This window comes from Vombatus ursinus, unplaced genomic scaffold (genome assembly GCF_900497805.2).
Source record: "Vombatus ursinus unplaced genomic scaffold, bare-nosed wombat genome assembly UNPS02012147.1, whole genome shotgun sequence".
NCBI classification, from domain to species: Eukaryota; Metazoa; Chordata; class Mammalia; order Diprotodontia; family Vombatidae; genus Vombatus; species Vombatus ursinus.
The window spans coordinates 1,686,300-1,713,037 of NW_020951925.1; the positions used below are offsets into that span (position 1 = coordinate 1,686,300).

General features: G+C 51.4%; 1 protein-coding gene and 1 long non-coding RNA gene across 3 annotated transcripts in view; one reads left to right on the plus strand and one right to left on the minus strand.

Annotated features, from left to right (window-relative positions):
- The window catches only part of COL6A2 (collagen type VI alpha 2 chain), a 48,132-nt gene extending 28,183 nt beyond the window's left edge, over nt 1-19,949 (plus strand). Inside the window, exons 17-28 of one of the 2 annotated variants that reach the window (XM_027857421.1) lie at nt 757-819; nt 1,534-1,596; nt 2,396-2,446; nt 2,668-2,703; nt 3,493-3,555; nt 4,167-4,229; nt 4,440-4,475; nt 4,801-4,846; nt 5,670-5,822; nt 6,119-6,577; nt 7,593-7,631; nt 17,632-19,949. In XM_027857421.1, coding sequence (XP_027713222.1) covers nt 757-819; nt 1,534-1,596; nt 2,396-2,446; nt 2,668-2,703; nt 3,493-3,555; nt 4,167-4,229; nt 4,440-4,475; nt 4,801-4,846; nt 5,670-5,822; nt 6,119-6,577; nt 7,593-7,631; nt 17,632-18,230 — 1,671 coding nt within the window. In that variant the 3' untranslated portion in view covers nt 18,231-19,949. Of the gene's footprint in view, nt 1-756; nt 820-1,533; nt 1,597-2,395; nt 2,447-2,667; nt 2,704-3,492; nt 3,556-4,166; nt 4,230-4,439; nt 4,476-4,800; nt 4,847-5,669; nt 5,823-6,118; nt 6,578-7,592; nt 7,632-12,412; nt 13,226-17,631 lie in introns of those variants that run through there. The other variant, XM_027857422.1, reaches the window with a different exon arrangement.
- A 3,192-nt stretch (nt 19,950-23,141) lies between these two features.
- LOC114039588 overlaps nt 23,142-26,738 on the minus strand; it is a 4,506-nt gene continuing 909 nt past the window's right edge. Inside the window, exon 2 of the long non-coding RNA XR_003568691.1 lies at nt 23,142-23,411. This is a non-coding gene — a long non-coding RNA (uncharacterized LOC114039588). The remainder of the gene's footprint in view (nt 23,412-26,738) is intronic.

Consider the following 26,738-nt stretch of genomic DNA (forward strand, 5'->3'; position numbering starts at 1 on the left):
AAAAAAAAAAAAAAAAAAAAAAAAAACTCTGGGCTGTCCTGGGACTTTCTGACTTCTTCCTTATCCCATTCAGCCCCTTTGCCCGGGTCGGAACTAGCCTAACATACCCAGACTTAACAGTTAGCTCATCCCTTCTGTTACACTCCACTACCTAGGCTATGTCTGAGGGATGCCTATAAAGCAGAGGCGGCAGACTTTGCCATGGGTCCCCAGGAAGAACGCCAGGGTATCCAAGTGCCAGTGCCTTCTGGGAGATCTAGCGTATAGGAAAAGGGACACAGCCCCTAGCCTCGTGTCTGCTGCCCTGAAAAAAGAGTGGCCATCATCTCTGAGTTCTGACACATTCAGATGCTTGGCAGTGAAGATCAAATGCCTGCAGAGAGGCCGTGCGGCACAGTGGGCAGAGATGCGGCTTCAGAGGCGGAAGGACGGGGTCAAGTCTTGCCCCTGTTGCACACAGACTGTGTGACCCTGGGCAAGTCACTCAATACCTCTTAGCGCCCCGGGGAGAACATGCACTAGGAGAGGTGGATGCTTATTGGAGGTTTCCTAAGCCAGTGAAGTCACAGGTCTGATAAACAAATAATACCCGCGTTGGAATCCGTTGTTCTCCACCTAAACGCCTGCGCCGCCTAGAGGAGCATCTCCGTCTTGTCCCGCACCGAACTCTCAGGGTGCCCTGCCTTAGCAGCGGGTGTGGGGTGGGGGGCAGCTGGGAGCTGACTCAGCACAAGGACCACTTCCCTTTCCCTGCAGGGTGACCGCGGCTTGCCTGGGCCCAGAGGACCTCAGGGCAGCCTTGGAGAACCCGGAAAGCAGGTGAGTGACCTGGGAATCGTGAGAGCCAGCCTTTGGGGAAGTGTGACTCAGGCCTCTGGCTCCCAGTCCCAGGGGCTGCTCCCTCAGCACCCCAAGCCTAGGAAATGGCGATGAGTTGAGGGGCCAGGTGACATCATGAGAACAAGTTAGGCTTTGAGGAGCAAAGAGGAATGTAGAGCATGACCCGAGGGTCGTTTCTCAAGAGCCCGTCTCCCACGTCCCCAAGGGCCCCTGACATCTGGCACAGAGGGCCACCCAGAGCTACCCTGCCCTTAGCCTTGCCAGCTGCCTCACGTGAGGGGAGGGCACCCCAACGCCATGGCCATTTGGCTTGAGCCCCAAGGCAGGGGTGCCACCAGCAAGCGGCTCCCCTCAAGTCAGGAGAAGGCATCGCCTTGTCTACCGTAGGGTAGCGTCAGCTCTTTGCTTACCAGTCCTCCAATGTTTATCCCTAACCATCCCCAATTCTTAGTGCCCGAAAGAGCTGGCTCCTCCATCTTTCCCTGCCCCTGCCGCCCTCTTCCCTGGCTCCCGTGCCCCAGGAGCCATGGGACTGAGGTCACGGATGGGGGAGTAACCCCCAGGAGAGCAGGAGGTGCTCGGCCGGTCTGAGGTCTGGCTCGGGCTGGGAAACGCCGCTCTTTCTAGAAACACAGCCAGCCCACTTATACCGAGGGGGCTCCTCACCTTCCCCTTTTCCGTCCTTTCGCTCAGGGATCACGCGGGGACCCAGGGGATGTTGGTCCCAGGGGAGAATCAGGACCTCCAGGACCCAAGGTAGGTGTTGCTGTCTGCCTGCAGCAGCAGGCACAGGCCTGGCTCCGCCCATGGCACCCTCTCAGATGGGAGAGTTTGGGGGACCCCTGGGGGTGTTGGGGCTTCTGAGGGAGAGGGAAGAGGGAACAAAGAAGGCTAAAATCCCTCACCTGTGGTCCAGAGAAGCAACAGAGCTGTGGAGGTCCTGCCTCCCCACCAGGAACAGCTGGAGGAAACCCCTAGAGCATAGCCCACATGCGGAATTTATGCCTTGGACAGCATGCAGATAATAGGGGGCACCCAGCTCTGCTGTTGGCCCTGTGTGGCCTGGGACAGGTCTCCTCCCCTCTCTGGTGGGCTCCCTCTAAAAGGCTAACTGGCCTCGAAGGTCCCTCCCAGGTCCGACATTCTACAGTTCTGAATCCACACGGCACCACCGTGTTCATTCTCTTCTGTTCTCCTGGCCGAGCCTGCCCGGGAGAAGCCCAGACATCACCCACTGTCTACATCTCAGCCATCCTTAGTTATTATCCTCATCGTGGTCAACACAAAGACCCCACCTCCCACAGGAAAGGTCTCCAATACACCATTTCTCTCACGCTCTCCCGTCGTAGCCACAGACGCAGCCGCCTTCGGGCACGCTGGCCCCAGAGATGGTGGCACCAGCACACCCTGCTCACATGTCCTGGGGGGTCTACAACACTCACATGGGTTGGAGTCGCCAGCAAATGGCGACTGGCGATGAGGAGGCCTCCAAGGTTCCACCCCGAATGTCACAGTGGTTACAGGAGGTGAACGTAAGAACTTTGTCTTCATCTAGGGAGACCGAGGTCGACCTGGCTTCAGTTATCCTGGACCTCGAGGAGAACCGGTAAGTAGTGGATGGGGATGGGGTAGGGGGGGAAGCCTCCTTTGGTTTGGCAAATGAGGATCGGCAGAAGGCTCGTGGAAGGAGCGGGGCAGTGCTGAGCACGGGGCCTCTTGGACCCAAAGGGGCCGCTGTGCTAAGCCCTGACCGAGGTGCTGCCCCATGTCACAATGCAGGCTCTTTTCTTCCTGGGCATCATTCATCTGGGTGTGTTTATTTCACAGGGAGAAAAAGGCGAGCCTGGTCCCCCAGGCCCAGAGGTACAGTGTCTTCCTTTTATGCCTTGAGTTGTGTGAGTCGGAAGACAGGGCAGGGTGGGTCAGCTATTGCCTGCCTGCTGGGATCCCGACCCCCTCCCCAAGGGTCCTCTGCCCAGAGGTTCCCCTGACATCCCTCACAGAAGGGGTAGCACAAATCACGGGCCATCACACCTCAGACCTTGGTCACCTGTGTGGCCCAGGCCAAGTCACTTCCCTTCTGGCCTCAGTTTCCTCATCTGTACTCTGGGATAATAATGCTCGCACCAGCTTCATCCCAGGGTGGCCGTGAGGAATGTGCTGGGTGAGCGTTGGAAGTGTTCACAAGATCTGGGTGATGATAGTGGCGATGAGGAAGAATTCATTTTTACACAACTAATTACAAACGTGCTGCATCAGCCCCATCATCTCCAGGCTAGGGATCCTCATTTCTCCATCCCCAGCTCACGCTTTGCTCCTCACTCACGCTTTCCCCCCTCCCCAGTTTCAAATCTGTGCCCCTCGGGCTGAGCCTGGGAGAGATCATCCTGCCCATCCCCTCCTGTCTGTGGCTGCCATGAGCCGGCCTCTGCTGAGCGAGGCCGAGCTGAGCCCTCCAAAGACGGGCAGCAGGAGGTTTCCCAGTGACCCTCAGACAATGCAGTCGGCCTCCCTTGGACTGAGGAAAGGGCATTCGTGGGAATGCTTCCAATGGGCGTAGACACACGTTTACCATTGAGTTCTAACCCTGGGTCAGGCTCTTCCGGAATGGCCATCGTCCTGTATAACCATGTTCTCTTATGTACCAAACAGGGTGGAAGAGGGGACTTTGGTATCAAAGGAGCCCCAGGGAGAAAGGGAGAGAAAGGAGAGCCGGTAAGTACCCTCCTGGGCTGCCACGGGGCCTTCTGGAAAGGCTGGAGCACAGGCTGGTGTGGAGGAGGAGCCTTGGTTCAAATCCCAGCGCTGACCCTTGCTAGCTGTGGGCCACTCGGCCAGTCACTGGAGTTTTGTTGTGAATGGGCAGCTGGGAAGGGGTGATCTGTAAACCTTGGCCTGCCATGAGGATGGGCACTGGGATCATCAGTGAGCAGATAAGCGTGAGCGCACTGACTGCATCACAGCAGAAGCAGCAGATGGGGCCAATCTAGAAGGCCTCGAATGACAAGTTGAGAATGGCCGTCCTCCACTGGCCTGGCCCAAGGGGGCTACTTGGCTGGCCCTCAGTATCTGGCTCAGGGCGACTTTTCCTGCCTTGTATTCCCACCCACCAGCCACCTCTCCTTGCCGCTCTGACCTCCCCCATTGGAGGAGGGGCAGCCAGGCACAAGGCGGCCCCTAGAGCTGGTCAGGAAGCAGCGTGCAGCCCACAGGGGGTCTTCCTCCCCACCTCTCCTGGTGGGAAGGGATGTGACTCGCTCAGCTCCCCTCCCAAACCAGATTTCAGTGGAATTCGGTGCCTTCTCATTTGGACTTTTTCTTTACAGGCAGATCCTGGCCCCCCTGGAGAGCCTGGCCCCAGAGGACCCAAAGGATCTCCAGGCCCAGAGGTACTGCCCCTTTGCAGAGTCCTGCATCTGCTGCCCCCGTGCTCTGGCCAGTCTTGTGTCCAGCCAGGGCTCCCTGGCCAGCACCACATCCATGCCTCTCACAGCCCCGACGTAGAGGAAGCTGCCAGCTACTGGCAGGGCTGCCCACCAGGGATGGAGCCCACCAGCACTGCCAGGAAAGACCCTAACCACAGACTTCTTCTTCCCTAGGGTGAACCTGGTCCCCCTGGAGACCCTGGCCTGACGGTGAGTAGGCCTGATTGCAGGGCCGGGGATTGTTCACAGGCTCCGGGGTGGGACAGGACCCCTGCCCTCTTTTGGGAACCTTCTGGGAAGAAACAAGTCAAACCTCAGAAGGGCACAATCCCTCCTTCTCCTGGGAGCAAAGACAGGCGGATAGGCTAGGGAGGGAAGGAGGGGAGAGCCAAGGGGGAAATTCTGGCTCTGGTGCTGCCGTGCTAGGGAGATTCCCACTGGATGTCCTGCCGCACTTTGATTGGAGCGGGGCAGTGGGGGTGGGGGGGGGCAGGAGCCCCCAGCTCCTGCTGACCTCTCCCTTGCTTTCTGGAAGGAATGTGACGTCATGACCTACGTGAGGGAGACATGTGGCTGCTGTGGTGAGTTGGCATCTTTTCTCCTGGCTGGCACTCCCAGAGCAGCAGGCACCTCCTGGTGACAGGCACAGAGGGTCAGGATGGCTTCCATACCAAGAGGGGCTAGGGTTCGATTCAACAACCAGCTTTTATTAGGAGCTGGCTCTGGTTTGTACGGGAAAGTCGACGGGGTTCGGTAGATAGAGGGCTGGCCGCAGAATCAGGAAGAAAGGGCCAAGTCCTGCCCCTGGCTGTGGGACCCTGAGCATGGCGGACCTCCTGGTGCTCCTTAAGGCTTTAGTGGCCAACCTGCATCAGAGGAAGGAGCGTGCACACCAGGGAGTTCCCCACACCTAGGAAATCACTGCCAGGAGGAAATTGTTGCAGGTTAAGGCCCTTCTGCTTGACTCCAGGATTAAGATAAACTCAATAGTTCACAATCAAATGTGGAGAAAGGCAGGGAGAATAAGCATGGAGGAGCAGTCCAGGCAAAGGATGGGAGGAGACCCGAGGGGGAACAGAGACGGCCCTTACTCGATCCACGTCTGGGCCACGAGCTGGATTGAGCTGAGCTCATGCCACAATGGCGGCTCACCTTCTTTGGCCTCTCGCTTCCACCTGACTGACATCAAATCAACACGTGCTATCTATACATTTGGGGTCAGCTGCTCAGCACAAGGCCTGGATTCACTGGGGAAAGGAAAACTCAGTTCCTCCCCTAGAGCACAAGGCATCAGTGGCCATGCCGGAGCTGAGGAAGCCTGGTGAGGTCGGGATGCCAAAGCCGCTCTCTGGGACTTGTCGCCTCTTCTCCCCGGTGACAACTCCCTCCTTTCGCCCTCCCCAGACTGTGTGAAGCACTGTGGGGCGCTGGACATCGTGTTCGTCATCGACAGCTCGGAGAGCATTGGCTACACCAACTTCTCGCTGGAGAAGAATTTTGTCATCAATGTGGTCAACAGGCTCGGTTCCATCACCAAGGATCCCAATTCAGACACAGGTCAGCCTAACCTTCATCCTGTGTGGTGTAGACGCTCTCATTGGTACAACCTGGAACCCTTAGAAAAGGGAACTAGAATCTCGCTGTTCTGGAACATGTCTCTGATAAATAGCAGAGTCAGGCCCCATCCTGGTAGGGGAAGAGCCAGGACCTCATGGAGGCACCCACTTGTCTATCGCTGGCTTCAGGAAGGGGGAGCGGGTCAGGAGGGAGTCCTGCCCCAAGCTCGGGGTGCAGGGCATAGACACCCCTTTGGGAAGGGTCACTCCTGGCTCATTCTGTCCTCTCTGCTTCAGGGACTCGCATCGGGGTGGTTCAGTACAGCCACGACGGGACCTTCGAGGCCATCAAGCTGGACGACGAGCGGATCACCACCCTTTCCCAATTCAAGGAGGAGGTGAAAAAGTTAGAGTGGATCGCGGGGGGCACCTGGACACCCTCAGCCCTGAATTACACCTACAACGCGCTCATCAAGGGCAGCCGGCGGAAAAAGACCAAGGTGTTTGCGGTCGTCATCACCGACGGGCGCCACGACCCCCGTGATGACGAGCAGTCCCTGACGGCCTTGTGTAACACAGTGGAGAATGTCGTGGTCACGGCCATCGGCATCGGGGACATGTTCAACGAGCAGCACGAGAGCGAGAGCCTGAGGTCCATCGCCTGCAACCAGAAGGGTCAAGTCCGCAACATGACCCTGTTCTCCGACTTGGTGGCCGAGAAGTTCATCGACGAGATGGAAACTTTTCTCTGCCCAGGTCAGTGCCCGGTGCCCTGGCTCCCTTGGGGGGTCCCCTCCACGGGCCTAGTGCAGAGCTCTGGTCTGGATGGGGACACGGCGGGCCGCCCTTGCTTTCCCTCGGCTCTCCCAGGAAGGCAGAAATGTGAGCCGCCGTCCCCAGGGGAAGGATGCCGGCGGTCTGGCCCAGCAAGCGATGACCGCGCCTGAGGCTTAGAGAGAGGAGAGTGGGGGGTCCTTAAATGGCGAAACCCTTGAGCCAGCCCGGTACTCCCCAGTGCTCCCATGGACCCCACAGCAGGACCTCCTTGGGAAACAGCAGCGGCCACGGGAGTAACAAATGGCATTTCTGTCACACTGGAAGGGAGGCAGCGTTATTTACCTAATCATCTCCTTAGGTCAGTGCGGCATCCCCGTGAGGTGGAGCTTATGATCATTCTCATTTTCAGATGAAGAAGCTGAGGCAGACAGAAGTTATTATGTGTCTGGCCCAGGGTCACACAGCTAGTCAGTGTCTGAAGCAGGATTCACACTCAGGACTTCCTGACTCTAAGTCAGATGTTCTGTCCACTACACCAAGGGAAAAGTCACCACCCCTGCCCCCAGTATCAAGGACCACACATGTGGCTGAGGCTTAGGGTGGTCCAGACAAGTGAGCTCAGACCCAGCTTCCCCTAATGCTCCACACCAGTGGGGAGGAAGGAGGAGGAATCCATGGCAGAGGGGTAGCAAAAGGCAAGAGAAGGTGCGGTTTGGTGGAAAGAGCACTGGCCATGCAGTCAGGAAGACCTTCACTGGAATTCTTTTTCAGCTGTTTCCTGGGCAAGTCATTTCCCCTCTCTGGACCTCAGTTTCCCCATCTGTGAAATGAAATCATTGTTCTCCATAATTTCTGAAGTTTATTCTCACTCTGAATCTATGATCCTATGAACGGATCAGAAAGCCCCCCAGTATGGATTTTGTACTGGCATGAGCCAGAAGACATTTAGGACTCAGAACTGTCCGTTCTCATCAAGTATTCTTTTCTCCTCCAGATCCACAGATTGTCTGCCCCGACCTTCCCTGCCAAACAGGTAATGCTAAAGAGGCACCTCGCCTCACCCCACCCATCCTTCCTCTCTCTCCCCTTTCTATACCCCGCAGCAATCTCTGTGGAATGAAGGGACAGTGCAGACTAGCTCAATGTGTTCATGGTGGAGGAGGGAAGGTAGAAGTCAAATTCATGGTTGCCTCGAGCTGGAAGCTGTCCAACATAGGATTAGAGTTGGAGTCGGAGGCATTTGGCCTGGGCATCCCAGGATGCGTTCTTTCCACTGAGGAGTTTCTCGGTTCAGCATAAGCAGGCTGGTTCTTCCCAGCCCTCTCATCCCAGAGCAAGCCTTCCAGATCTGGCAAAGAAGGGATGTTAGTTTAGAAGAGAAGACCCAGGGCAAGATTCTGAAAACTTCATGTTCCAGGGTCCTGCAGATGGGGTAGGAGGTTGGACCAGATGACCTCACTGGACCTTCTTTCCTTCAGCTATCCATTCATTTCTATGACCAACAAGAGCTTAGTAGGTGCTAAGCCCTGGCTATCACCACCCAGTGTGCATGAGGTCAGGAGCTGTCCCTGGGAATGGGGCTCGCTCTCCCTGGTTTCTCAGCTTTGGGCTTCAGGGGCCCCTCTTTGTGGCTCTCAGGGCCCTTTCTGCCCACTGGCCACACAAGCAGAGCGTGGTCTTTTCTCGTGGTTGTTCAAGCCAGTAGGGCCTGAATATAAAGAAATCAGTAGCTTTTGTAAGAGTGTCCATTGCTGGGAACCCACCCTGGAAACAGCCAAGAGACAGTCGATACTGGGGAAAAAGATTTGGCATGAGCCTGAGAGCTGTTGGCCGATATAAAATCACAGCGATTGTTGAAATGTCTTCTAATTTAGAATTCCTATAGTAGAGATTGGGAAAAGATACTGGCATATTTCTTGTTCCAAGATGTCAAAAACCCTCAGTTTCGCTCCTGTGTATGTGTGTTGGGGAGTTGGGAGGCAAGGGGAGGGAGAGAAAACTCCCTGTGTGGAGACACCTTCCAACAATGCAGATCACATCCCATCTGTGACTCGGGGTCTCAGAGTTGCCCGAAAAAAGTGTGTTTGCTCTTGGATGATAAACCAATAACCCTAAGCAGGCAATGAGCTAATGCCCTAGAGCCTTGTGGATGCTCTGTTTCTGGCTCTGCCCTGTCATCTGCTGCATGGCTCCCGTGGACGCCGGCCCTGTCTATCTTGGTCAGCCTGGTATGGTCTTGTTCTCCTCTGAGGCAGCTTCCTGGAGGGTCACAGGCAGCCTGAGACTTCCGGTGAGGGCCTGAGCTGAGCACAGGTAGGGGCAACCAGATGGCCAGCCCATTGGCAGAGCCCAGGCTGACCAAGGTCAGGCCAGGGCTACCAAGAGGTGCTGGTCTGAACTTGATGTCATCTGAGCCTTCCTGCCAGTGTTGGCACGTAGCCTCAGTTAGTAGTTGTTATTGAGATTTTCCAAAGGCTGTGGAGGACGCGCTGTTTTCAGTCTTGGGGGTCGTTCTCCGTCTGGCCCTTTCCAGGGCAGGCACCTCTGGCGGGTGTCTGGAGCAGAGGGAGACAGAGTGTGGAGGTGGGGTACTAGCTCTGGCTAAAGACTGTCTATCAGCTGGGAGGGCTGGCTGTGAGCCAAGGAAGGCATCAAGAGACAAGTTTGAGTCCTGGTGTTGCCCTGAAGCAGGTGGGATGCCTTAGGCAAGACTTTTCTGGGCCTCTGTTCCCTCAGCTGTAGGAAGGAGCTGATGATACCTGACCGAGTACCTTCCAGGGCTACAGCTGAGGCCAAAGGAAGCCATGGGGGAGGAGTGCTTTGAAAAGTCTAAGACCTTTGACAAAGACTTGGTGGCACCCCAATGAGTCCCGCCCCGGCCACCGGGGAGGACGATCTGTTGGCACATTGGAAAGGTGCGCTGGGCTCTGCTGGCCTCTCTGCCTGGAAAGGAGCCTGCTCAGTTTTAGTGAAATGCCAGCGTGCATTGCGGGGTCAGGACTGAACGATACGGGCTCTCTCAGGGCCCCTGCGTTCAGACGCAAGCTGCTCCATTCAGATATGTTCATCTTTCCAAGGCCTCTGCTGACGCCCATCCCGCCTGGGCCAGAGAGACCGTGGCTGGGGTCTCTGGTCTGAACCTCAGTTTCTTAGCATATAAAATGAGGTTAGACTAGATGACCTCTGGGCTCGTTCTAGCTCTAAATCTTAGCCATAATTCTGTGGGTTTTCAAAGTCGCTGAGACCAAAAAGTGAATCCCCTCAGGCCTACCTGGTGACAAGCCTTGTCCATCATAGACCGCATAATCAACGCCTTTCCAGCTTAGCGGTCAGGTCCTTTGCTGGCCCAGACTTGGAGAACCCAAGCTTACCCCCCACCCCCAGCAGGACTGAGTAGAAGGCGGAAAATCCGTTTTTCTGTGGTGCCCGTCACTCACGGCCCGAGTCCAAGCCAGACACCTTACTTAAAGCCAATAGAACCCGACAGCAGAACATAAACAGAGCCTTGGCTCCCAAATTTACTTCCTCGTTCTCTCCTCTCTGCTGTAGACAGAGGCCAGGGCTTCTCTGAGGAGGTTCAGCTTCTCCCACATGGGCTTACATTGAAACAGAAGCTCCATGCCTCCTCCCCTCACTGATGCAGACTGAAAGGCTCCAGTTGGAGGCTTCTGGTGCCCTTCCTATAGGAATGCATGCCAAGCTTTGATGCCTCTTTAGCCCTATCTCCCCTCCACCAAGGGGTCAAACTGTCAGGCGATTTCCAGGATAGACCTCATGGAGCTTGTCTGCTTTGGTGATGGCGTATCTGGTGATGGCACGTCTGTGCTCTGTACCTCTGATGGGCTGTGTGCTTTGGGGCATCCCCAGTAGTGTGGATGGATTTTCACTGGCCTATCGATGCTCCCCCTCCCTATTCCTCTCTAATGGCATGACTAATAGCCTGCATCTGCAAGATGGCTGGCCACAATCTGTGACTGGGAGCAGAAGGGGTGATCTGCCCTCCACCACCACGTGAGTACCATGTTCTACCCAATGGCTACCGTGGATGGCAATAGCAAATCCAACATAGGGACCCTATAGGAAGTGATAAAACAGGAGGTGAGTCACCCCCTTCACCCTCTTGCTTACAGCCTACCTGGTGTAATTATTGACAGTAATCACCATAAATAATGACGTTCAGGGAACAAGAGTGAGGAATAGCTTTGGTGTTGCATACCAAGACATAGATCATGTGCCTTGCTTTGTAACCAGCCACCTGCTCTCAGTGCCCTTCCAGCTCTAGAATCCTATGTTCATGTCCAGCAAGCTACTGTTAGTCACCAATGGTGCCACTGACTAGAGTGACTCCTACCAATTACATCGCTCTTACGTGAATTCGCCCAAGGGACTTGGGTCTAATTGAATCTCTCTTCCTCACAGTCATGGGGGCTGGCCACTTCCCAGCACAAAGAATCTACCAGCTAGAAATTGTCCACCTATTGACTCATTGCCCTCATGGACACCCCCAAAGTATTCCTATATCTGGCCTGCCATGCCAAGAATTAGACAGCACCCACAAAGTCGACAAGCCAGCTGAAAAATGCTAGACTCAGCCAACTGGCTGCTCTGTCTGCCTGACACAAACTGGCCATTTTGACACGTATTCTTCTCCCCAAATTCATTAATGTGCTTCTCAGGAATAACAAGGTGCTAAGGAGCTGCCCAGAGGCAAGCCTACCTCCACACCAGGAGCTCCCAAAGACGCCGATTTTGAGTCCTGTCCTTTACCCTGCTCCTTCTGCCCTCAATGGGATGAAAAGTCAAAATGAAAGAGAGAAAGAATGGCCAGAGGCCTAGATGGCCCATCCATTCCCCCAAAGCTCTCAAATAGAGTTAACCATTTTTTAAGTTAAAATAGTTTCAGTTTTTTATTTTAAATGTAAAATTAAATTAGCATCTGCAATTTTTAATCAAAATAGAGTATGACTAATTGGGTCCACATACCTTCAAGGTATAACTTGAGTAAAAACTCCACCCAAGCTTGCCTTTTGGCAGCAAACAGGCAAAGACCCAGATAATAACCTGGATTTTTGAATGAACTGACCAAACCTTGTGTTGCTATGTAGACACTGTCCAAGTCCACATTGATTTCCTTAGACCAGTAACTTTCTGTGGGCCTCCTGAAGGCAGCAGCCCACTCTGCCATCTATGCAGCCCAAGTGAATTTTTCATTAACCAGGTTCAAAACCTTCAATAGGGCTTAGTCGCTTCCCACCAATGAAAGGAGCTCTCCAACATGCTCACATCCATCTCTGTGTGATGACACAAATGTGTGAGAGAAGGCCACTATGGGCTTTCTGAGGTTCTCCTCGTCAGCTCCAGGCAACAGCCATGAACGGCCCATAAGACGAGAGATCTGATTAAGCATCTGCATATATTTATGAAGCCTTGTCTCGGGATTGGCATGCTTTTAACAGTCCTGAATTATCCTCCCAGCTCTGTCCCTAACTAACTCTATGACCTTAGGCAAGGCCCTTTCCCAATCTGAGCCTCGGTTTCCATGCCTGTACATGAGGAGGTTGGGCTAGATAAATCTCCAAGGTTTCTCACTGCTCTTAAATCCCATGGCGTCCTGACCTGACCCTGCCAGACCAGCTCCCGTGGCTAAGGGCAGATTCAGTTGTCTTCAATGCTTTGGCTTAAGCCTTTTCAAAGTGCTTTCCATCCCTGATATGAGTGGACTGTCGCTTTGGTCACACTATCCACCAGACCAGTAGTCAAGGACACCACCAATGCCAAAATGCCCTAAAATCTACTTTTGACACTCACTTGCAGATGGGGAGCCGCCTAGCGGCGAAATCCCAGTTACTTTCCTCCGCACAGAAGAAGGGCCCGACATATCTTTTCCCAGGACCATCCCCTTGATCGAACAGTTGCTAAACTCCACGAAGCACAGCCAGGACCCCGCGGCGTACTCCCAGCTGGTGGCGGTCTTGGTCTATACAGCTGAGCGAGCCAAGTTCGCCACTGGAGACGAGAGGCAGGACTGGATGGACTTGTTCATTGACACGTTTAAGATGGTGCACAGGGACATTGTGGGGGACCCGGAAACGGTGCTGGCTCTCTGCTGAAGCGCCCGACGCAGACTAGATGGTGCTCCTGGGGTCCGTAGCCAGGCTATGTCATGTGCAGCCAGATCGAGTTATCTCACTCCGCCATCCCTCTCAACAATATGGCAGCAAGGTTTGCAGCTAAACACAGGAGTGGTAATAGCAAGTCAGTTAGGGGACGGAGTTCTATATTGGAAAATGCCTTGGGAAATCGGCCCTCCCATGATTCTGAGTGAGCCTGAAGGATGGGTGAGATAACAAGTCTAGACTGGACATTGCATATTGATGATATATACTTTTAAATATATATTAGATATAGACAAAAGTGTTATATAAATAGATTTATATAGGAATCATCTTTAAATGACATGGGAAAAGTTCCCCAATGACACCATGAAATAAGCTAACATTTGCACTGCAAATGAGAGACTGGATAAAAGCCTAGTTCCGCATGGATGTGATATGCAAATTTTATGTGGTATAATATTTATTAAAATAAATCAGGGCAATAAAATTGTGCCACAAAATTCAGAATTCAGCTTTGGGGAAGTCCCTGAAACCTCAGGGCTCCTTATCCCAAATCTAAGATGCCTGGTCATCTACCACTGCTAGACCATTTGAACAGATAAGGAATGAGGTCCCTGTTTAGCTGGACAATCCAACAGACATCTGGTCATTTGAAAAGAGCCCAGCAGTAGCTGGCATTTCTCACCCTTCACCCTGATGTCAATCAACATATCTGACATACCGTGGGCATAGCCTGGAATGTAGGTGACGAGAGTCCCCAGTCCAGTGTGGCAACTATGTCCAGGAAATGCCGTAGTTCTCTGGTTTGGCTGTGATTTTGTGGACATAGGGTGCAAAATACTTCTTGGTGCTCAGAACAGTAACAGCAGTGAGGATGGTAACGCACTTTCCAGTGCTAAGCATTCCTTCCTGGAGCCTCATTGGCCCATTTTTGCAAATGCTGCTCTTTGTGGATTTTCCTGCCAGGTCAGAGAAGAAAGTCGGCGTTCACTGTGGTTCTGGTTTGGCCATGTGTGTTTTTGTATACCTTCTCCACCTGGTTTCCACTGTGACTGTCTGTGATTTTTCTGTGTTGTGTTCTATTTGCTGTTTTACTTCTTTGGTGCTACCCTCGAATATTGAGCAACATGCCTCCCCCAAGAGGAGGGTCCCTGAAAGGAGCTACTGGAGAGAGCTCTGACCCATACCCATATGTGTCATTATTGGGTGGGAGTTCCCCCTATGATGATGCAGAGCACAGTCTTGCCACCTTGGTGGTCAGTCTTCATGACCTGCTGGGGCTCCCCAAGATGTACCACCTCGGGGCGAGCCCCTGGTCATGAACTTCTCTCACTTTAGCTAGACTGGTCCTCAGACAAAGGACGCACAGCCCCCACTGGGGCTCCACTGGGGTCATTGCTGGCCCCATACTCCAGGCCTTTCCAGTTGGGGTGGACTTGTCAGAGCTTGGGCTCCACTGAGATAGCCTTCAAGAACCCAAGATCTCTCCAAGCTGGGATGAGGCTTCAGAGGGCTTAATGGTGAACCACAGAACTCCTGAGGTGAAAGGGACCTCCAATCCAATCTGTGCCTGACCAAGACCTTTCTATAATGACCCCAACAAGTGGACATTCAACTTCCTGGGGCAGCTTGTTCCATCTTTGGGTGGCATTCACTGATGGGAAGTTCTTCTTGACATCCAGCCTCAATCTGCCTCTTGGCAGCTTCCATCCCCAGCTTAGTTCTCTCTGCCCTCTGGGGCCAAGCAGAACATCACCCACATTGTCTACATTGACAACCTTTCAGATACTTGAAATCTGCTGTCACATCTGCGCAAGCCTTCTCTTCTCCAAGCCCAGCATCCTCAGTTCCTTCACAGGCTGTGTTCTCAAGACTGCACAATCTGGGTTGGTCCCCTCTGGAAGTTTCCTGGCTTGTCAATTGTTACAAGTAATGAGGGGTTAAAAGAAGTCTTACAGCAGGGATGAAATCAGGGGCATCAGAAGAGTGGTCCTCCCTTGAGGGAGGACAACCCAGGGATTTCTCCTCGTGTCTTCCTTTGCCTGTATGTCACTTTGTATGTGAACTTCTTTGTCTTTTGTATGTTCCATGTACATCAATATGTTGACAGAAAATGCAGCTGAAGCTCTGGTTGTCTGGTTACTGCGTGTCTCTCTTGTGGTGAGCTATGTCTTGGCCACTTGGTGTGTTGTGGGCCACTTGAAAGAAAATGGTGAATGGGAGGATGCTTGGGCACCATTTCCCTAGGGAAAGGGAAGTCTCAAGGCTGCATCAGGGAGGATCAAAGGATGAGGACATCTGAAGTCAGCTTCTCCATCCAGAGCTGACTCTTAGGCAGAAACTTCAATCTTCATAAGCTCATTAAAGATAAGGGTGTCTGAGCCAGTAAGAATGCAGAGGGCAGGCTGGAAGTGGTCCAACAGCAGCAGCTTCCTCCTGTCAACTTCCAAGGAGGCTGAGCTGAGCCCAGTTAGATTCAGCAAAAGGAGAGAAAGAATTCGAAAGCCTGCACCATTGGCCGTGCAATGGTGCCTGAGCCTTGGCCAAGCTGCTCCCATTCAAAGGATTCCCATTGAGACAGTGACTAGTGAGGGGAGGAGGTTACAAAGGCTCCATGTGTAGGATGTCGAACGAACCTCATGGGACCTCAACGAGGGAGGCAGAAGAGGTGTAATTAACCCCATTTACAGAGGAGAAAATTGGTTCAGAAAGGCAGGTGGCTTGTCCACAGGCACACAGCTCCTTACAAGCAGAACCATGACCTGATGGACCCAGGTCTACTGACTCTGAGCCCCTTGCTCTTTTCACTCCACCAAATGTCTGAGAGCTTGGGATTCTTTGTACAGGGCCAACAGAAAGGCCAACGATGGGTGCGTCTGACCGTGGTCCCCGTAATTCTGTCTAATTACAGTTCCTGAGATTGATAGAGTCACTGGCTTTTGGGATCATCTCATCTAATTGCCTCTTGTTACACAGAAGTAAACAGAGGCGCGGCTAAGCAAAGGGATTCACTTAAGCTTCTGAGGGTCAGCCGATGGCTGAGCTGGAATACAAACGTGGGTTTCCCAATTCTGAATCAAGTGCTCTATCTTCTCTGTGACCCGAACAATGTCAACAGGCAGACTGCAGCAAACACAGTCATTTCCCAGTGTGGAAAGGCCTTCTCTACCCTCCCTCACTTTCAGGGAGGCCATATTCTGCAGAAGTGGATTTGAAAGAGAATCACCAGAGGCAGCTTGGCCTCAGAGGGAGGAAAGCCTGGGTTCAAATCCTGCCTCTGACACTTACTGGCTATGTGACCCGGGGTGGGGATGGGAGGAGGGGTCATTCATCCTCTCATTGCCCCATTCTGCCCATTAAGATGTTGACAGGTACAGAGGTTTCAACCTGCATGGGCAGAAGGTTTCTCACTGGGAGCTCCTTCTATACATGATATTATAGGTATAATTGTTAAAAGAGAGATTCACTCCACTTCTGGGAGATAATTAAATAAAAGGCAAGAAAAAATCAAACAGGGAAAAGATGAAATGTTCTCATCCCTGAGACATGAGTGAGTTTCATTGAAACATATCGTCTCTCATGTCTATCCTGGCATATTTCTATTGTGTCAGAAAGGACGAAGAAGTCACACTTAGCTGTCTTTACTATCAGGTTAAAATGAAGACTAGAGGCAGCCTGGAGGAGGAAAGGTAACCAGAGAGGAGACTGGAGATGGACAAAATTGGGAGACTGCCTTTCTGGTTGATAAAGTGGGCAGCTGGGGCATGAGATGATTTTGTTTTCCAATATCTGATTTCCTCCCAGGCCATTGCCCAACAGCCCAATTTCAGCAAGACAATGGGGGCCCCAGAGTTTGAGGACATCTCCCCAGTCATGTCCTGTGATGGTTGGAGCATTCTAGCATTCCTCCTATTGTTTTGTGAGCTTCAAAGTGTATCCTAGCTTCAGTTTTATCACAGGAACTAAAAGAAGGCCTTTGTCTTTGCACATAGTAGGTGCTTGGTAAATACTTCCTGGGTTGACTTAAATCGATTAGAAGGTTGTTATGTAGTAAGAACAGAGATGGGCACCTCGAAATTGGGCTGACATACTAGGAAGAGCCTAGAGGGTCTCTTCTAGACCATTGGCCATTGGCACGTTTGGGGTTTGATTGGTTGGTGAGGGGGAGGGAGGAGAGGATACTAAACAGGTCAGTTGGGGGAAATACCATTTGGGATGGGATGGGTATGTTTTAGACTGGACCTGTGATTTATTCCTGATGTGGACACTCCTTTTACTGATGCAGACTGGCAATTTATCAGAAAAGTATAGTCTTAGGGAGTTGACTAGGGCACTGAAGGGTTAAGTAATCTTCCCATGGCCACACAGCTAGTATGTGTCAAGGGCAGGATTTGAACCCGCCTTCCTTACTCTCTCCACCATAGTATGTTCCCTCTAAATAACTGGTCCCCTAAAATATTCATTATGTTTTCAGGAAAATTAGATAATGTGTGATACCAGGTAACACCTGCTGATTCAGAAATGGGTCATGCTCTAGCACCAGATCTCTGCCTCACTTGTCTTCCATGGGGCTAAGTTATGGGTATTCACACAGAGCTGTTGGTTAAGGCCCCAGAACTTCTTATCTAGATTCAGGCAGTGAGGAAAGAGGGGTGGGCTTGGTGCCATGAGTGGAGAGAGGGGTCTTCTGGCAGACATTTCTGGGCCTGGCTCATAATCTGACCAGAGGTAATGCATTCCAGAGTCCTATGCCACTTTCTCCAAGATCCTCATGTCTCACCAACCATCCCTCAGTAGACATCTCAGCTCTTGGCCAGGCAGGACTCTAGACATCACAGCTGGCACTCTGTCCTCTCCCCCCTGCTTTGGGCTGCCCTTCCTTCCTGCCCAACACTGAATCTTTCCTTTCCTTCCCAGAACTGTACGTAGCCCAGTGTACCCAGCGGCCTGTTGACATTGTCTTCCTGCTGGATGGCTCAGAGAGGATTGGGGAGCGCAATTTCCACAAGGCCCACCGCTTTGTGGAGGAGGTGGCCCGGAGGCTGACCTTAGCGCGGCGACACAACGACCCTATGAACGCCCGAGTGGCCCTCCTCCAGTACGGCAACGAGCGGGAGCAGGAAGTAGTCTTCCCGCTCACCTCCAACCTGACGGTGATCCACGATGCCCTCAGCAACATCCGATACCTCAACTCCTTCTCCCACATCGGCACCGGCATCATCCACGCCATCAACAACATCGTCATGGACCAGCAGGCAGGGGCCCGCCGCAACGCCGAGCTCTCCTTCGTCTTCATCACCGACGGCATCACGGGAGAGATGAGTCTGAATGAGTCCCTGCACTCCATGCGGAAGCAGGATGTGGTGCCCACCGTGCTGGCCCTGGGGAACGACGTCGACATGGACCTCCTCCTGAAGATCAGCCTGGGGGACCGGTCCGCCATCTTCCAAGAGAAGGACTATGACAGCCTGTCCCAGCCCAACTTCTTTGACAGGTTCATTAGATGGATCTGCTAGCTCCGCCCCCCCACAAGGTTCCAGAAGGCACGTGTCCCGAGCATTCCATCTTGCCCTCACCCCGCCCTGACCCCCCCCAACACAAATGTACACAGACACCTGCCATGCGGTCCTGCTCCTCTCCTCTGATTTCAGCCCGGGATGGGTAACTCCACGCCTTGGCCTGGCAGGGCTCCCACGAAGCTGGAGTTCCCCTGCAGGCCAAGCAAGGAACGGATCTGGACTCTTCATGATGAACCACAAACAGGAAATAGTCCTCAACTCTTAATGGTGCTAATAGAGAACAAGAACGCAGAAGGACTCAGAGCCACAGCCGAACCTTTCCAATGCTTCTTCAAGTACCAAGTAGTGCCCCACTCCGCGTGTGTGAGAGTGCATGTAGGAGTGCATGGGTACACAGAGAGATCCATATCAGAGGCACTTTTAGAGGGGAGACCTCAGCATCCCCCTTAGATGAGGCATAACTGGCGTCTCACGGTGCTCCCAGGGGGCTTCCCTCTCCTCGTCCCCACGCTGGTCCTGAAGAAGTCCAGATTATCGACCTTCTAGTCCCATCCCCGGGATAGATTTTCTTATTCCCTGGGCCCCCCGGGTAGAGATGGATGCAGAGCTTCAGGGAGCGGGAATAAGCGAACGGACACATTATCAGAGCAGCGCTGACCAGTGCTGGCGGGGAGCCTGTCCCCCTTCTAGTTCATCCCACACACATGGCAGAATGCTTTTCCTGGAGCACCATGGTCGTCTCGCCACCTCCCCACACCAGGACCTGCAAAGCCTCACTCGTGCCTCTTGCACCCACCATGAGCATCTTGGCCTCCCATCCAAGGCCACCCAGCAATGAGACAGACTGCCATCTGCAAACCCCCCTGCCCGGGGCCCTCTGTCCCTGCCCCCTCCTTCCCAGCAGCCTCTCACCAGCATCCTCGCCAAGGTCCACAATGAGGGGACTTGAGCTTTCTGCTTCCTTGCCTGGCATGTGCTGCTCCGCCCTTGCCCCGTCACCCCTTGGGAATTCTGACCCATGGGCCCATTTCTCATCAGATGGTTTCGTGCCTTCTTAGCTCTTCTATGCGGCCTTTCCTACAGGGTCCCTGCTTGCTGAGAGAGCTACTCGGTGCCCTTCCTCCACCGATGCCTCGTCTGCCCCACCTCGATTCCAAAATCAGAGAGAAAACCCCACAATTCTCATGTGGTGGAGGAGTGCTGCACACACTCGGTGCTGCATAAGTGCTCATTGGCTCACCCCCTTGCTGCACCCCAAGCTGCAGAGGGCCTTGTTCTTCCCAGAGTTGTGCGCCTCCGCTGGTCCCCTGCTCCCTCCCTGCACTTGGGTCTGCCTTGCCTCTCATCACCACCATGTGTCCCCTCAGGAGTGAACTCAGGCCTCCCTGAGAAAAGGCAGGTGAGCCAGGCTGTTGACCTCATGCTGTTGCTGACCTGGTCCTGGGACTGTAACTCCTGACACTGTGTTTGCTATAGTTAGCCCCTCCCCCCACAGCATACCCACTGCCTTCCTACAAATCCCGCTCCTTCTGCAGACCTCCTTCTCACCTCTTCTCTTGGCTGTCCTAAGAAGCTGTGGGATCTCATACCTGCCTCCTCATAGTTACATATGCCACTGGGAGAATCAGGCTCAGCCACAGAATTAAAATCCAACACATTTCTTCTGGAAACAAACTTTGTGACATTTGACCAATAAACTTTTCTCTTACCTCCCAATACAGTGTTTTGATTGGTGCTAGAGGGTGAAATGGGCATGCCTGAGACCCTGGTGATCTTTCCTAGTTCATTTTCCTATTGGCGACCTAGGTAGCTGTGTTCTCCCCACAGTGAATCCTGGGTCTTCCAGCTAAATAACCCAGAAATTCCATCTTCCACCCCCATTATCCATAGATGACATCCCCATTCTGATTGTTATTATCCTGTGTGTTAAAGGCAGCACAGTTAGGCAAACTCAGAATCAATAGAATGACTGACCCCAAAGGACTCATTAACAGCAGAGGTGGATCACCCTGGGTAAAAGTCTTCAGTGTAGTTCCCCATCAGTCTGTGCTATTCAACATGTTTTTACCAATGACGTGGAAGAAGGCAGAGATGGCAGACATGCTTATCAAATTGGCAGGTGACATGGAACTAGGAAGGAGAGCTAACCCACCAAAAGACAGGTAGGATCTAAAAAGGTCTTGCCAGGTAGGAATATGGTTTGAGTCAACTAAGATGAAATTCAAGAGAGATAAATGTAAAGTTCAGCACTTGGGTTCAAAAACTAAATTTCACCACTATAGAATGGGGGAAACCTAGCTAGAAAATATTTTCTATGAAAACAGACCTGAGAGTTGGTGTGGACTACAAGCTCAAAATGAGTCAGTGGTATGATATGCCCAGTAATGGAGCTAACAGCCTAGGCCATACTATGTATAATATTACTGTTTAATGCTCAGAACATAGGAGGTGATAGACTTACTGCCCTCTGCCCTGCTCAGAGCACATCTGGAGGACTGGGCTTGGTCCCGGGCATCACATTTTCTAACTGTGTGATCCTAAGCAGTCACTTGACTTCTATCTGCCACCATTTCCTCATCTGTAAAATGGGGATAATAATAGCACCTACTTCTATGGGTTGTTGTGAGGATCATATAAGATAACACTTGTCAAGCATTTGGCAAACCTAAAGGTGCTATATAAATGCTAGTTATTGTTATCATTATTAGCAGCAGCAACACTGCAGAGCATCCCCCCCGAAAAAAGAGGAGAGGGGTAAGACCCTGATAAGGCTGAGATAGTCAAGCTGCATGATGAATTAATGCAAATGTATAAGACTAAGAATCATTCCCCAATGGGTCAGAGAATATGAACAAAGGACTCTCAAAGAAGTATCACGATTATCAACCACATAAAAGATCACTCCAAATCACTAATAAAAAGGGAAATGAACATCAAAACAACTCAGACTTTGCACCTCATACTACACTTCGCAAATTGACAAAGAGAACAAAAGATGGAATTAGTCAAAGTTAGAGCGGATATGAAAAATGAATACATTGGTGATGGAACTGTAAATCGGTCCAGCCATTTTGGAAAGCAGTTTAGAATTCTGCTTTAAAAAAAAACAACTAGAATGTCTATACCCTTTGATTCACCAATGGATGTATATGCCAAGGAGGGCAGAGATGGAAAAAGAATCCCATATATGCCAAAATATTCGTAGCAACATTTTCTCTGATAGCAAAGAACTGGAAACAAAGTAGCTACCCATCAATGGGGAAGTGTCTAAACAAATTGTGATACATGGATATAATGGAATATTACTGTGCTTTATGAAACGAGAAATATGGAAAACTCAGAGCAACACAGAAAGATCTAACTGAATTGATATGAAGTAGCAGAATCAAGAAGACCACATAGATGATTACTTGTGAATTAGAATGTGAATGGAAAGAAAAACAAAATAAAACTGACCCCATCATTGGAATGACCATGCTTCCCTCTGCAAAAGAGTGGAGAAATATTCCCTACCCCTAAATGCCAACTTAGCAGAGGAATGATGTTTCGAAAGCACAGATACATCTTCCCTCTGATTCCCAGATATCCCCACATCTTTCTAATACACAAAGCTACTTTTTCTTTTTTTTCTTTTTTTCTTTTTTTGTTTTTTACCTAGACTGTTCCTTTTGAATTACAGTCATGGGACTCTTCCCACCAAGTATCAGGGACATATAGGAGGTCAGTTTTCCCACCTTGAGTTAGAATCTCTGGTTTATCTTGTTTGTCATCCATACTTAGTGCATTTATTTGTAGCTTTGAATTTTACCTCTTGCTTCTTTCCTGGATTTTCTTTCCTGTGAATTTCTATGGCATTTTTCTTCCTACAGTGTAGCTATTGCTTATTGTATGTAATACTCTGTGTGTGTGTGTGTGTGTGTGTGTGTGTGTGTGTGAGTGAGTGAGTGCAGTTTTCTATATTCCTTCCTTTTTCAGTTAAAGTCCTTTGGAGATTTTAATTAGATTTCCAAGATTCCATTTTACCATTAACTGTTCTTATTTTTGTCAAGGGGCTCAACATTCCTGTGTTTAAAAACTCTGGTTTAGAAATACAAATCCCATTCCCTGACAGCATCTCCTAGCCTGAGAACTCCATATTGGGAGCTCAGATAATGTGTTACCCAAACTTTGGATCTCCTCCCAAATATAGATTAAATGATTGTCTCCCTTAGGTACTGGTAGAAAAGGACACCCTTTCCCACAATGCCATGATCGCTAGAGGCAGATACTGAATGGAAGAGAACAGATTGTTTGGGGGAAGAAGGGATACCATGGGCAGAAATGGCAGGACATCCAGGCTATGGTGATGATGTGGTAACTATGGACATGGCATATGTAGCAGCTTTGGGGCCAGTGCCAAGAGTTCCTGAGCCATGCCAGGAGCTACAGAATGGGGTGTGCAGGACTAGAGATAAGCTGGATGTGTACCAGGACATAAGTACAAGTGGGAAGTCATTCAATCACTAAGCATTTATCATATGCCCACTAACATGGTGCCCAGACTCCTGGAAAAGGAGGCCACAAAAGGAGGTGCCTGGATGCTGCATTCCCAACTCCACTCACACTACTGAGACTTCCCCTATTGGTGGGGTGAGTTTTGTTCCTTGATAATTTGACTTAGAAATAGGTAAATCCCATTTCTGTTCCTTAAATGCTACGTAACAGGTATAATCTATCTTCGGATGAACATCAAGTCTTTGTTGCTAGTGGGTGGACTGAATATTCCTAAGGGAAAGCTAGAAATACACCAAACTCCTATGTGAGCAGACAGATGCTTCTGGGTGGGCACCTACAGGACTGTACCAGTGTTATAAGAAACAAATTTCCCAAGACTAACCCTGGTACACCTGGCCATAATAAGAGTGTGCATTCACATAGTACTTTCTATTTATTAGCTCATTTCCTCCTTACAGCAATGCTATGAAGTAAGAGCTTTTATCATCCCCATTTGACAGATGAGGAAAGTGAGGCAGACATGGGTGAAGTGACTTTCCCAGGTGCCAGAGGCAGAATTCAAACCCAGATCTTCTTATCTGAATGCATCTGACGAAGGTAGAGAGGTCCTGGAACTCAGTTGAGCACACCAGTCACGTGCTGTTTGCTGAATAAATGACCTCAATGCCATGAAATATGTAATCCCTGTAACATGAAATATAATGGAATGTCAGTAATAGGAAGGGTCCTTTATCACTGTCACAGCCTCTGAGCCCAGTGTGGTTTTCCAGAGGGGGGAAGAGTGACTGTGATGAGGGTTTACTTGTATTCAACAATGGGGCTTCACTGGAGCATTGAGGTTTGGTCGGGTTGTAGGGTGGGAAATTTCTTTGGCACTGAGAGAGGAAGAGACTTATCCAAGGTCACACAGCCCTTATATGTCAGGGGCTAGACTTGAATCCAGGTCTCCTTGACTTTGATGTTAGCTCTCTATCAATTACACCACACCACTTCTCTACTGTAGTTTTTTTTGCTCAATCTTCTCCTTCGCTCTTATGGAGTGACTCAAGCATCATCTCCACTTTGTAGACAAGAACGGAAAGCCAAGCAGTTAAATGAGAGGATCGGCTCTCCCAGAAAGTCTGTTAGATAGACGTGTAACTTGAACACAGAGCCCCAGAATCTAAGTTCATGGCTTACTTGTGGTTCTCCAGAGATGGGAAATCCCCCCAATTCACAGGATTGGTCAACCTTTGGTTTTGTGTTGATTTGTTTTCTCCCCTTATATTAAGAGCAAACTGTCATGGGATATTTGCCCGCTATCTCCCTTCTCTGTACATTTGCATAACTGGGAAAAATAAGGATTGTATGTCTCAAGGAATAGGCATGACGATGGGTCTGGCTGGTAACTGGGGGAGACTGAAGAAGTCGTGAGGCTTGGACCCACAGGGAAAGAGCCGGGGCAACCAGGGAAGAAGGGCATAATCTGGGAGTCCTTTTGCCCTTATCATGGACAGGGGAGGCAACACTGAAAAGGGGGAGCAAAGAGGAAGAAAGAAAAGGAAGAAGAAAGAAGAAAGAAGAGAGGAGAAAGGGAACAGGACAGAAGAGGATGAGAAGAAGGAGAAGAGACTGGTGGACTGGATTGCCTCTGAGGTCAGGAGGAGAAGGGAGGAACAGAGAGGATACCCCCCATTCTATGGTCCTGCCTTGGTCTGCAGGATACAGCCTAAGGAGCAATGAGCCAGCCCAGGTTCATGGGGAACAGCCTCCCTGGGGCAGCCCCTACACTCAGGACTGCTGCGAAGCACAAGCTAAGACTCGCTCCTCCTACATGGTCGGTCTTGCTTCCCCCCTTGTGAGAGCGCTGCCTCCTGCCATTGGCATCTTGCACTCCAGATGCCAGTCAGAGCATCCTCAGGGATGCTTCTTGAATGTTCCTAGGCTTCTGGGGTGGGGGCTGGGAGCCGAGAGCCGAGGGGATGACCCAGCCCCTCAGAATGTGCCTGGGCTCCTCATCCCACATGACAGTCTCTGACTCAAGGTTACGTCAGAAGAAAAAAGCCACCGATGAAATCTAATCAGAGCTCCCAGAGAAGCCCACGGATATGGCTGTGTTTTCATTTCAGCACAGACAGAGTAAGTCATTGACCCACCCACGGGAAGAACTGCAGGGCAGTGGCCAGCTGCTCCTGTCGCCAGCCCCTCCATCAGGCCCCCGGCTGTCTGCCAGACCTCAGCCGGAATCAGAGTCTGAGCTACACGAGCGGCCATGATGCTGAAAGAGAGAGGTGTTCTTAGCAGCCATCTGGAAGAAGCCCGGCCTGTGCCTTGGACTATGAAGGACAGGGTCACTCTGTCCTCCTAGACCTGACTGTTTCAGAAAGAGTCTGAAAAAGACTGAACTAGACCCCTTGAGGGCATAGGCATTAGGGCTGGGGGAGACTTCAGCTAGTCCAACCCCCAGATCTTACAGATGAGAAAACTGAGGCCTGCAGTGGGGAGGTCACTTCCCCAAGACCCCAGGCCCTCTCTAGTTTGTTGGGTTGCCTAATGAACCTAATCTCTGAATTCTAACATTCCTCAGACCAATTCAAGTCAATTCAAGACAAATGTTTACTGAGGACTCGATCTGTGCGCTGCCTTCTCATGACACAAAGATGACCCTGGGGTCTTAGTGGCTTTGCTGGTAGACCACAAGCCCTGGATGGTCCTTCGAAACTGGAAAGGCTCAGATTCTAGACCAGTGAGGGACGATGGGCCAGGTGTTTAAGACTCATCACCAGGTTATCTACAGGGCAATGAGTCCTTTGGTCATGGGGCCTCTCAACGGTCTATACGTTCAGTTATTGCTGGGTTACACTCTGGCCATTGAAAGGAGAGCTGACTGATTCTCAAGGTATTACAGTGCATAGGAGACATCGTGCTCAGGACTGGTGAAATGAGGAAACAAGGTGCTGACCAGTCTTAAGAAGCTCACCATTGAATAGGAAAGATTCCAGATGTACAGGAACAGGTAAGAAGCAGGGCATGGATGGGCAAAGGAGCGGCCCAGACAAAGTGAGCTCAGAAGAGTTGAGGCAGGAAGCAGCCTGCACTCCCGGGGAGGACCAAGAGGGCTTTGTGGCCCCTGAGCTGGACAGGAAGCAGGGAATGAGTTTCAGGGGGAAGGGTCTGTGAGGAGAAGATGGATGAGCCACACAGGCCCACTGAGATGGGGGTAGGGGCAAGATGAAAGCAGAGGGTGAGAAAGGGAAATAAGAATGAGGCTGGGAAGGCCCACTGGCAAGAGACTGCAGGGGCCGTGGGAGGTGCTCTGAGAAGCAAGGAGAGGTAGTAGAAGCTTCGGGGAGGGGGCCAGGAAGACCTGGGACCATGTTCCCCTGCCCAGATCCTTACTCTGCTGACATGCTCGAGGCTGACCCCAAGCTTCAAGGAAGGGGCCCATTGGCATTAGTAGGGGAGTTACCTTGCCCAGGAGCTCCCCATACCAACAACTTCTCTGACTCCTTCCCTTTCCCTAGAGGCAATGGGGAGACGCCAGAAGGTTTCTGAGAAGCGCAGTGACACGGTCGGGTCTACGCATGAGGAAGATTAGATTAGAGAGAGAAATCCAAGAGGGGAGAGCCTGGGAAGCGACTGGGAGGCCATTGCAGTCATCCAGGGGACCAACATGGCGGCCAGAAGGTACGAGAAAGGGATGGATGCCAGATCAGTTGTGGGGGTCAAAGGGCCAGAGCTTAGGGATGGATGGAGATGGCAAGAGGGAAGAAGGAATCAAAGACAATTACAAGGTGAAGAAACTGGCTGCTGATGAAAACCAAGAAAGAGGAGGAGTTAGGAAGAGAGAGGCTCCATGTGAAATGCCAGCAGGACGTTCAGGAAGAGGTTGGCAGAAGAGAGGCTGAGACGGAGGCCTCAGCTCCAGGGAGAAATCGTGATGGGCGCATGAGTTTGGGAGTCTTCTTCCGAGAGGTGAACGATCATTGCCTCCCTGGTAACGCACGAGATCTCCAAAGGGCTTTATGAAGG